Genomic DNA, 13077 nt, shown 5'->3' on the forward strand with positions numbered 1-13077 from the left:
CACATAATATGGTCATTTCTTACCTTCGTTGGTCTCAGTGTAAAGTAGAGATGATTATGTAAACAGTACCCAATCATACTCAGCCTCTTGGACTGACCAATCAGACCCTGTCATCCCCAAAGACACAGTCTGGTCATTGATAACCACATACTGACAATAAGGCACGCAGTTCCCGGGTGCTAGCGCTACCCCATGCAGCCTAGGCCCTGGGCAGCCTCACTGTCGCACACACACAGTAGCTCTAGACGTCCAACCCTCTCGACTGTGGCACCCCCAGTCGAATGGTGTCTCCGCTTTCTTGGTCCCCGGCGGATGATACCGAGAGGCGGCGCGGGTTTCCCAGCCGGCGAGGTTAGGCGGCGGCACGCCGGAAGTGGCGGCTGGAGCGGGAGTACTGAGGTGTTGGCCGGCTGTGCTGCGGCCGGGAGCCGGGGGCGGGGGCGTTGGCCATGTTTCCCCTCGGGCTCCGTTGCCCCGGAGGGAACAGGGCGGCTGGAGCTGGGGCTGAGGAGCCGGCATCCTATAGGAGAGAGGCGGCTGCTGCCGGGCCGCTCCCTTCCCCGCCCTCGCCACTACAGCCCAGGGCTGACGCAGCCCCTCCCCCGTTGCCCGGAGGGAGCCCTCGCAGTCCTTGCGCCCCCTCGGAGCCCCCCGGCGGGCGCGCGCGGGAGTTCGGGCTCCCCGGAGCTCCAGAGTCCTCAGCCGCTTCCGCTCAAGGAGATCCTTCACCGCCTTCCCCGCCACGCCGGCCACCCGGGCCTGACTGCAGGGCCGGGAGCCGTGGCCAACCCTGCCTCAAAGCCCGCCTGGGCGGCCCTGGCGCACGGCTCTTCGGGTGGCTGAGAGAGCGCAGCCTGGGCCGCGGGCTGTTCGTGGACCCGGCGCGGGACAATTTCCGCACCATGACTAACCTCTATGGTTCCATCCATCCCGCGGATTCGGTGTACCTCAGCACCCGCACCCACGGGGCAGTCTTCAACCTCGAGTACTCGCCCGACGGGTAAGCGCGGCCCCTCGGAGGGCGGGGACCCGCCTCCTCCTGGCGAGGCTGCCGGTGGGCGGCTGCCCGGGGCCTGCTCGCCCAGCCAGGCCTGGGGTTTGGGAGTCCCTGTGGGGCGGCCGGCTTTCGTGCCCCTGACTCTGTGAAGCGCTCTGTCGCTGTTGGAGGCCCCGTCCGGCACTTGGAGGTAGGCGAACCCGGGGCTGGTTTGCTCCTCTTCTGGACCAGAGCTCTCCGAAGTGACTAAAGCAATCCCGGCGGGTTTGTCAGAGCCAGTCCAGAGTTAAGGTTTTCTGGTACACCGTAGATGCTCAATAAGTTCACTTTGAATAAATTCCCATTTCCCCCTGGCACCCTAGGCATGTTTTTCCCACCTAAGCTTTGTCAAGGGTATGGAGCCTGCAGAATCCCTGTTCCTTGTACCCGACCTGCGCTGAGGGTACAAATATGGATTCCTTCGTTCCTTTTCTCCAGTAAGATACTAAGATCCTGCAGAGAGATATCTTGTGATGTGGGCATCTGTGAAGTTTCCAGGCTAGATTAGATGTTCTGTTAACGGTATCTAGCCTTTTTCTTGGCTAATTAAAATACCATGTTTGGCCTCGGTTTACTTTGAGCTATGGAGAATTTTCAAAGTGATATCTATTTTTTAAACTTTGTTATTTGAGTACAGGAACAAGTTCAACAGCAGTCAAAGGAAAAACTTTATACAGGGTTCCACCATGAGGGGACATAAATAATACAACTCTTACCAAATCAGGGCCTCTGGATTCCTAGTCATTTGCTTAGTTGTTCATTCACTCAGTCCCTCATTCAGCATGTATTTGTTGAGCACTTGTTACGCTCCAGAGGCAGAGGTGGCAGTCGTGAGCAAAACAACAAATGGCATCCCGTTCCTTAGTCTTGGGGCCTATTGGTTCAACTAGACATTAATAAGCATACTAGATAATTTCATAATGTATATTTACAAGTTGAGATAAAGGCTGGAAAGAACCTGTTGTGGACTAGGGTGTTCAAGGTTTCCCTGAGAAAGTGACACTTAACCAAGATGGAAAGATGAGTAGGAGATAAATTAGTCAAGACAGTATTGAGGAGGGGATAGAAATATTTCAGATGAAGGAACTGGTATGTCAAACGACCTATGGTTCAAACTGAAAGACGATAGCTTAACAAAGGAAAAATTGTGCTGAATAAAGACATAAAATATGCTAACGAAGGAGCAAAGTATTAGAATCTGGGGTCACGGAGCAGGTACACCCTATTTCATTTCACTTGCAAATGCTTTTTCTTAATATAGTAGTTGACTTGAAACAGTGACTGTGCACCGGAATACAGGGAAGATTGGTGAGAGGAGAAACTATTCTGCTGAAGTTTATCTGTGGAACCTCCTCTCCTCACTCCTTCCTCCAACCAAGTGCTATTCCTAAAGTTTCTTCCAAAATATCAGCAGTTTGTTCTTCATAACCCTTCAGTTCCTCTCTTCAGCATATCTCAGCTCCTTTCCTTCCAGCCTCCTACCTGTTTTCTCAGGCCTTCAGAAATAGTTGTTTCTACTCTTTGAAGGTGGAATTTTAGGTAGAGGGTGAGAGGGATAGAATGAGTTATGAAGAAGGAATTCTCATTACCAGTACTGTAAGAATGAGGAGTATATTACTGATAGTTCTTGTTTGAATATGGGCTATGTTTTCCTATAGTAACATTTTTGTAAAGGGTGGTACTTTTATTTAGGTACTCTGATATTTCATGCAATAACATGCAACTGTACAATTACTAATTACTTACTGTAGAAAACCTAGACAGTAAATGAAACTAAAAGAAGCTGAATATCCATTATGATCCCAGAGAGTAAATGGATATCTAAGGAATCTTTTTCTTTGTATATATCTTTTTTATTTGTTAAAAAAAAATTTTCTTCTTCACTGCACCATGTGCAGCTTGTGGGTCTTAGTTCCCTGACCAGGGATTGAACATGGGCCATGGCAGTGAGAGTGCCGAGTCCTAACCATTGCACTACATGGAACTCCCTTTGTATGTTTAACATAAAAATAGAACCTACTGTTTTATAGCCTGCTTTTTTTCATACATTATAAATTATCTATGTTAATGAATATACTTCTACAGCATTGTTTAAAATTTTTCATTGGTTAAAATAAAACCTCTAAACTGATATTTTAAATTTATGTCCTTATGGTAAGTCCTTAGAATGAGTAAAAGGTTATGAAGATTTTGGATTCCTATTATTAAATTGTCCTTTGTGAAGACTGTACCAATCCTTATTCTTATCAGTCCCAATGAAAGTGCTTGTCTTCCTGTACCCTTGCCAGTGTTGCACATTGCCATTCTTTTTCATTTCTGTCAAGGTAATAGGTGAAAATAGTTCAGTGTTTTAATTTTTTAGTCTTCTGACTACATCTAATATGCCCCAATTTTTATAGGACTTAAAATGGTTTTATATAAATTGACATATCTTGTTAAATGAGATGATTTCACATATCCTTCAGTTACATATAAGTTAAATCAGCTTACTGGATACTGTAACCACTGACAAGGACTTCTCAGTACAAAAAGAAGAGGTGATACAGAAGGTAAGAATTAAAATTAAGTATTTGATAGAGACCAGACTAGAAACAATTTGGCACTAAGAAAGAAAAATGAAGGCTACGTGGACCAGAAGGTAATTTGTAAAGAACTGTAAAATGTTTTAAGCAATAGCAGCATTGTCAAGATAAGTGTGTCACCTCCTAAAATGGCATTTTGAAAAAGGAAATTTGATATTTGCAATAATATGGACTTTCTTACGCTATCCTCTATAAGAATACATTAGGCACTGATGTAGAGAGAATTAGTATAGTGGAAAATAGAAGTGAAGAACTTAACCAGATTGCAGACAAGAGAGGCAAAGAGACTGAAAATATGAAGGAGGATTGGTGACACAAAGCACAAAGAAAAAAATGCGTACTGTGTATTTGGTTAGTTCCTAACGAAAATGCAATAATAGGATAAAACAAACTTGAAGCAGCAATAGCTGAGAACTTTCCAGAATTGAAGAAAGGTATCAAATGATTTAAGAAACCTGACACACACCTAGCAGGAATTCTCCCTTGCCATATAGGAAACTGCAGGACAACAGATATAAAATAGTAAAAGCCAGAGGGAAAAAGGCCTTCAAAGGAGTAACTATGCAAGTGAAAGCCAATCAGTCATCAGTAATAGTGTAAATTAGAGGATAGTGGTGATTACAATTCAGTATGCTGGGAAAAACTGCCAACCTGAATGTCTATACCCAGCAAATATGGGTTCTTTGTTCTTGTCGAGAACAAAGATGAGATAAATACATAAGCATCCAATCAAAGCTCTGTAAATTTGCCACCAGACCTTCAGTAATGGAATTCTAAGTTCAGAGAGAAGAAAGTGTTTTCAGCTGTAAGGTCTTGAGATATTAGAAGGAATGAAGATCAAAGAAGGTGGGAAATTTGTATGTAAAACAATCTGATTTTGTTTTTTGGGATTAACAAAGATGTAGCTAAAATAGAAGACAACAATAGCATATAAATTATGAACGGATGTTCGAAGTTCCTTATTTTTTTGAGGGAGAATTGTGATATATTCACTTTAGGCTTTAATGTGTACATACTGAAATGTACAAGGTAACCACCAAAAGACAAGTGTATTATTTCAGGACTAGAAGAAAAAAATTTTAGAATGAGGAAAACATATTCTAGAAGACAAGAAAGGGAAAGGGAAGAAAAGTAGAAAAGGTATAATAAAACACAAAGAATCACTGAAAATAAATACAAATATTACTAATTATAATATAGAAGTACTAAATGTACTTCTTGTACATAAGATAAAGAGGATATATCAAACACCTAAGCAAAAGAAAGCTGGTGAGCTATATTCAATATCAACAAAATGGGCTTTAAGGCAAAAAAATTACTAGACAGGTTACTTTATATTCAGATCAATTCACCTGAAAAATAAAAAAATTCTGAAATTGAGTTTTTTAACTTATATACATCCAAAATTGATAATTTCAAGGAGAAAAGAGAAAACTTATTATCATAGAGTTGATATTAATGTACATTATAGCATACCTCAGTTAAATCAGGCAGACATAGAAACAGTACTACTTCTAAAGAGTATAGAGTACCGCATTCAGGCCTGATGTTCAGCTAGTACACATTGGTTCAGCTGTACCAGTTGTTAAAATATTAATATATATCCATGGTGGTTGAATAGTTAGTTACTGCCCCAAGTCCACTGAGTGTCCTCCTAGTACTTAAGCACCTTCCATAGGATCTCCTAGAGTAACCCATTTGTGGTAACTAGACTCTTGGGAGATCCAGAGATAAAAGGAGCAGTCAGATGAGAGTAATGGCACTACTGGAGGCACCATCCAAACGTTAACTCTCTTGACAAAGTGTGAACACCCACTGCAGGATAGAACCCGTGGCAGGTAAATGAGGTCAGTGGGGTGGTTTGTGGATGAATACCATATGGATACAGATCCCTAATCTTACCATTCTGACTGAATTTCACCTTTATTTAGTGGTATAATTTTCCCAAAAGCCACTGAATACATACCCAGCATAGGCATTAGTAACACTCACTTTATTAATGAACATGACTGCCAAAGTAAGTGTTCTCTATATCAGAAACATTTAGTTGAGAGAACTGAGATGCAGAAAGGATGTTAAACACAAAGGATTTGTACTCTGGTTTATGCTCTTAACTACTGTATTACATTATGTCTCATCTGGGCTGAAGGATTAGGTTTGATATCAAATATGATGTATCAATTATTTTGTGACTTAGTTATTAATATAATTGAATGTAAAAATTAACGACAAGCATTATAAGGGCTAAATTTTTTCCAGTATACTTACTGTTAACTGCAGCAAAAGATAAAAAGAGGATTCAGCTCCATGAACTATTTTATTGCTATTAAGAGTGATTTTTTTTTTTTTTTACTTATCAAGACCACAAGTTACTTAATAACTACTTATTTATAAGGAATTTTTAAACAAATATAGTTGCTTTACAATATTGTGTTAGTTTCAGGTATACAGAAAAGTGACTTAGATATATGTATATTTTTTCAGATTTTTTTCCATTATAGATGTTATAAGATATTGACTATACTTTGTGCTGTATAGTAAATCCTTGTTGCTTATCTATTTTATCTGTAGTGGTTTGTATCTGTTAATCTCCTACAATGAAAAAAAAAAATCTCCTACAATGGCAAGCCACTCCAGTACTTTTGCCTGGTAAATCCCACGGATGGAGGAGCCTGGTAGGCTGCAGTCCATGGGGTCGCTAGGAGTCGGACGCGACTGAGGGACTTCACTTTCACTTTTCACTTTCACGCAATGGAGAAGGAAATGGCAACCCACTCCAGTGTTCTTGCCTGGAGACTCCCAGGGACGGGGGAGCCTGGTGGGCTGCCGTCTATGGGGTCGCACAGAGTTGGACACGACTGACGTGACTTAGCAGCAGCAGCACTCCTAGTTTATCATTCCTTCCTTCCTCTTTTGTAACCATGTTTGTTTTATATGATGACTACCTGTTTAATGTGGAAATTCTTGGAGGGTCTTTATGCAGTTTCCTATGGCAGTTCATGCTCCAAACAAAGGCATCTGGGTCAAAGAGATAATTATGGCTACAATTTCTAAAATTAATAAATGTTTGGGAGTTACTAGAATAATTTGATGAACAATTTGAGTTAGAATTGATATCACTTGGCAAGCGTTTTTATAACCTATAGGTTAGCCTATTTTTTAATTTTTTAAATTTAAAATTTTTATTCATGTTAATTTATATTACTATTGAATATTTAGTATTTTTTAATATCACACTTATGTAACAGCTGCCTCATGGCTTCCCCCCACCCCCCACACACAAAGATGAGTTAAAAATTCCTCTCTTATAAGGCCACATATTTCAAAAGATTGTCATTAAATAGTTTCTCAGGATAATGTGATTGCTAGAAATCAATAGCATGTATTTTCAAGTTAAATATTTATAAGTAAAAATTTATAAATAGCTCATAAGTCAAAGTAGAAATGATAATGGAAATTAGAAATATTTAGAACTAGATGAAAATACCACATCTCAAAAGTTGTGGGATATAAATAAATCTGTACTTAGTATGAAAATTATGGTTTTTAATAAACTAGAAAGGAAGACAAGGAAAATTAATTAGAGTATCTATCTCAAGAAACAATAACAGAATAGTGAAGTTATAACAAAGTAAATCTGAAGAAAGCCAAAGGAAGGAAATACAGAAATATAGCAAAAAATTATTGAAATTCTAAAAATCAATAGAAATACGCAACAGAAAGATTTGTCTTTGAAAAGACAAAGAATAATGAAACATGCTCATTAAATTGATCAATAGAATACCCAGATAAACAATATTTAGAATGAAAAGGGGGATATAATTTTAGATGCAAGAAGCAGAGATTGTAGCTTTCCAGAAGTAGCAGAATAGGTGGTTTGGACCAACCCTCCAACTGAGAATAATTAGAAAATCTACAGAAAAACATCAATATCTAATATAAGATATAAACAGTTATGTTTGAAGGGAGTAGAGAACTGAGGCAGTGAGGAAATTTCAGGGCCAAGCTCTGCAAAAGGAGGGTAGCCAGAGATGTGAATCCACCTTTTTAGCCAACTGAATGTAGCAATATGGTAGAAATGAAAGATTGATTTGACATTAGAAAATATATTAATTGTAAATCACTACATTAACATTTTAAAACTATAGGATAATTTCAGTAAATGTTAAAAAATATTTCATATACTTTAATGTATATTAATGAAAAAAAATGTAACAGATTTGAGGTAGAAGAGAATTTCCTTAATCCAATAGTAGGAATCTACCAAAACAAACAAACAAACCCTATAGCAAACATTGTGCTTAATGATGAAATGGTGAATGTATTCTTAAAGATCAGGAATAAGACAAGAGTGATTGCTATATAAACATTTCTGTTCAACATTGCACTGAAGGTCCTAGCTGGTGCAGCAAGGAAAAAAAGTATTAAAAATAAGAAAGCAGTTGTTTGTAGATGATTAATGATAATTGACAAAGAAAACCTAAAATAACGTGATAAATATTAAAATAAGATTGATGAATAAATAACATTTAAAAAATCAGTTGGCCTTCTGTACACCAGCAGCAAATGAAACAAAATTTTAAAAAGAACATTTACAAGAGCATCAAAAAATATCTCAAGTACCCAAGAATAGATCTAATGAAAGATAGGCATGATCTACATGGAGAAAATCTCCATTGCAAATGGAGATATGTCATGTTCAAGGATTGGAAGTCTCTGTATTGTAAAACTATCAACTCTATGCAAACTTTTCTATAGATTTATTACAACCTCAAAATCCACAGGTGGATATGTATCTGTATGTATAACTTCCTATGTCAGTTCTAAATGTATAAGGATGTACAAAGAATTGTTATAGTTCTCTTGCTAAGAATGTCTTAAATATATGGAAAACTGTGCATATTACTGATGAGATGATCCAATGCTGTATGATATAAATTGTACCAGATTAATTTGTAAAGTCACTGCATCCTAATAAAAATACCAACAAAATTTTTTAGTAGGACCTGACATACTATATCTAAAATTCATTTGGAAAAGAGAGTATGATATTAGCCTCCCCTAAAAATGTTTATTGGGGCAGTGAGGGGGTCTTGCTTTGCTACTTGCCAGACCTTTTAGAAATTGCATGAAATAGAATATAGAGTCCTAAAAGAAAATCTATATATGACAGAGATGGAATTTACAAAGGTATAGAGTTTGATGTTGGGACAAATGACATCTAGTTTTAAAAGTTACAAATTATGCCATGTACAAAAATAGATTATATTAAAATGAAAAAATAACCATCAGTCTTATTGATCTTTCAATAGCTCTCTTGTTTATAATGCTTAATATTAAGACTTTCCAAAAATCATTGATTCATTACTTTTATGCATGAAAAGAAGACAAGTTCATTTCATGATTCTTCTAACAAAAAGAAATATTTATGCATCTTCTAAAACTACATATATTTGAACATTTTTACTCATGGTAGTCAACTAAAACAAAAATCCTTCAGATATTATTAAATTTTTTAAATTCAGATACCTCACAAAAGGATTTAGACGAACATCCTTTAAAGGATAATTTCATGATTTCTAAATATGGAAAAACTTTGAATTTAGTAGATGTTTCCCCTTACCTTGTTAATCATTTGTTCTGAATTTTAAAGTTTGGCCATTTAGAATTCTATCTTATGCACTTTCATCTTAAAGTGTAAAAATCCCATGTGCTTTTGGAATTATAAATTGAAAAGATTGCACTTTCAGAATTTCATTTGAAAGTAAAATCAATGCATTTCAATCTTGAATTGAAATCAAGATTTCGTTTGCTAGGTCTGAGTCTAAAATATCAGTATTTACAGAAAACTAAGACAAAATCAATAAAAGACAATAGATTTTCAGAAATCAAAATGGTGTTTGACTATCAGACATAAAAGAAATTGACAGTAACACAATAATAGTAGGAGACTTTAAACACCCCCAGTTTTGATGGACAGATCATCAAAACAGAAAATTAATAAGGAACCACAAGTCTTACATGATACATTAGATGAGATGGATCTCATTGTTATCTTCAGGACATTCCATCCAAAGGCAGAAGAATACACCTTCTCAAGTGCACTTGGAACATTCTCCAGGATAGACCACATCTTGGGTCACAAAACAAACCTCAGTAAATTTAAGAAAATTGAAATCATATCACGCATCTTCTCTGACTACAATGCTATGAGACTCAATATCAATTACAAGAAAAATGTAAGAAACACAAACACATGGAGGTTAAACAACATGTTTCTAAATAACCAATAGGTTACTGAAGAAATCAGAAGGGAAATCAAAAAATTTCTAGAAACAAGTGACAATGAAAACACGACAACTCAAAACCTATGGGATGTAGCAAAAGCAGTCTTAAGAGGGAAGTTAATAGCAATACAATCATACCTCAAGAAACAAGAAAAACATCAAATAGACAACCTGACTTTACACCTAAAACAACTGGAAAAAGAAGAACAAAAAAACCCCCAAAGTTAGTAGAGGGAAAGAAATCATAAAGATCTGAGCAGAAATAAAAAGAAATGAAAGAAACAGTAGTAAAGATTAATAAAACTAAAAGCTGGTTCTTTGAGAAGATAAAAGTGACAAACCTTTAGCCAGACTCATCAAGAAAAAAAGAATCAAATCACCAAATTAGAAATGACAAAGTAGAGGTTACAACAAACAATGCAGAAATAAAAGGATTATAAGAGACTACTATGAACAACTATATGGCAATAAAATGGATAACCTAAAAGAAATGGACAAATTCTTAGAAAAGTTCAATCTTCCAAGACTGAACCAGGAAGAAATAGAAATTATGACCAACCCAATTACAAGCACTGAAATTGAAGCTGTGATCAAAAATCTCCCAAAAAACAAAAGCCCAGGACCAGATGGCTTTATAGAATTCTGTCAAACATTTAGAGAAGAGCTAATGCCTGTCCTTCTAAAACTTTCAACAAATTGCAGAGGAAGAAACATTTCCAAACTCATTCTTTGAGGCCACCGTCACCCTGATACCAAAACCAAAGACAACACAAAACTATAGGCCAATATCACTGATGAACACAGATGCAAAAATCCTCAACAAAATTTTAGCAAACAGAATTCAGCAACACATCAAAACTCTCATACACCATGATCAAGTTGGGTTTATTCCAGGAATGCAAGGATTCTTCAATATATGCAAATCAATCAATGGGATACACCCTGTTAACAAATTGAAAGATAAAAGCCATAAGATAATCTCAATAGATGCAGAAAAGACCTTTGACAAAATTCAGCACCCATTTATGATTAAAACTCTTCAAAAAATAGGCATAGAAGGAACCTGCCTCAATATAGTAAAGGCCATATATGATAAGCCTACAGCAAACATTATTCTCAATGGTGAAAAACTGAAAGCATTCCCCCGAAGATCAGGAACAAGAAAAGGGTGTCCACTTTCACCGCTATTCAACATAGTTCTGAAAGTCCTAGCTACAGTAGTCAAAGAAGAAAAAGAAATAAAAGGAATCCAGATTGGAAAAGAGGAAGTAAAGCTCTCACTGTTTGCAGATGACATGATACTGTACATAGAAAACCCTAAAGATAGTATCAGAAAATTACTAGAGCTAATCAGTGAATTTAGCAAGGTTGTAGGATACAAAATCAATACACATGGAGAAGGAAATGGCAACCCACTCCAGTATTCTTGCCTGGCAAATCCCGTAGACAGAGGAGCCTGGTGGGCTGCAGTCCATGGGGTCACAGAGAACAGGACACGACTGAGCGATTAAGCATACACAGCACAGACAGATGCTGGTTAGCATTTTTTATCAATCAAGAATTTTTAAATTAAGATATATATGTTTCTTTTTAAGATACACTACTGTTGCACACTTAATAGACTACAGAATAGTGAACATAACTTTTGTATGCATAAGGGAAGCAAGAACTTTGTGTAACTTGCTTTATTGTGATATTGGTTTTGTTGTGGTGGTCTGGAACTGAAACTTCATCTCCAAAGTCTGTCTGTATTTGGAAAGATGGTAAAATACTTGCCGGATATGAATCAAACAGAGTAAGAATAAAACAAAATATTTGGCAAGATTTAATACAGTGCATTGTTTCTTTTAGCCAAAAACCAAGTCTTGACAACCATTCAGCTGTGTGTGCATGTATAAGTGTGTGTATATGTGTTCTGCTATGAAACACATAGAGAAATTTTATTTCGAATTTGAAAAAAAAATATGCATTGCAAAGGTACTCGGTTGGTAACTAATTCTAAAATACTTAAGTTGATGATATTCTGCCTATCTTTTGTATTTTGAGAGCTAAAAAACTTGCCTAGGTATGAATTTTGGTAAGGGAAAATAGTTTTGTTATTATTTGTTACTGAATTTTCCAGAATAAATTATATACAACTTCATTTCAGGCTGGTAATTCAGTTGTCAAAACTAATTCTCATAATTTTATTGTTTTGATCTTTTATTAAATTTATAATGCTTTGAATATTCTTATATCATGTATTCAGTATATTTTTGGACTGTTACTTAAATGTTTCCCTGAAGGTTGTGACATATATACGTTTATGTACATATATATTAAACAGTAGATAATTGTGTGTGTGTATATGTATATATATAATATTAGCTTATATACATGTATGTGTGCTTATATGCATAAATAAATATACATGTATACTTAAAAAAAAACAAAATCAATACATAAACATCACTTGCATTTCTATATACTAACAATGAAAAATCAGAGAAATTAAGGATTCAATCTCATTCACCATTGCAACAAAAATAATTAAGTACCTTGGAATAAACTTAAGGAGACAAAAGAACTGTACACAGAAAATTTTAAGACACTGATGGAAGAAATCAAAGATGACATAAAAAGATGGAGAGATATTCCATGTTCCTGGGTAGGAAGAATCAATATTGTGAAAATGATTATACCACCAAATGCAATCTACAGATTCAGTGCAATCCCTATCAAATTACCAATGACATTTTTCACAGAACTAGAACAAAAAATTTCACAATTCATATGGAAACACAAAAGACCCTGAATAGCCAAAGCAGTCTTGAGAAAGAAGAGTGGAGCTGGAGGAATCAACTTCCCTGACTTCAGATTATACAACAAAGCTACAGTCATCAGAACAGTATGGTAGTGACACAAAAACAGAAATATAGACCAGTAGAACAAGACCGAAAGCCCAGAAATAAACCCATGCACCTATGGGGCCCTTATTTTGACAAAGGAGGCAAGAATATACAATGGGGCAAAGACAGCCTCTTCAATAAATGGTGCTGGGAAAACTGGACAGCTACATTTAAAAGTATGAATTTAGAACACTTCCTAACAGCATACACAAAGATAAACTCAAAATGGATTAAATACCTAAATGTAAGACTAGAAACTATAAAACTCTTAGAGGAAAACATAG

The 13077-nt window shown here is 36.6% G+C and overlaps 1 protein-coding gene across 2 annotated transcripts in view; it reads left to right on the forward strand.

The window, feature by feature from the left end:
- The first annotated feature begins 326 nt into the window (after positions 1 to 326).
- DCAF10 (DDB1 and CUL4 associated factor 10) overlaps positions 327 to 13077 on the forward strand; it is a 54107-nt gene continuing 41356 nt past the window's right edge. The window contains exon 1 of one of the 2 annotated variants that reach the window (XM_061425707.1): positions 327 to 1000. In XM_061425707.1, the coding sequence (XP_061281691.1) occupies positions 450 to 1000 (551 nt within the window). In that variant the 5' untranslated portion in view covers positions 327 to 449. The remainder of the gene's footprint in view (positions 1001 to 13077) is intronic. The other variant, XM_061425706.1, reaches the window with a different exon arrangement.

This window comes from Bos javanicus, chromosome 8, assembly GCF_032452875.1.
Source record: "Bos javanicus breed banteng chromosome 8, ARS-OSU_banteng_1.0, whole genome shotgun sequence".
Taxonomy (NCBI): Eukaryota; Metazoa; Chordata; class Mammalia; order Artiodactyla; family Bovidae; genus Bos; species Bos javanicus.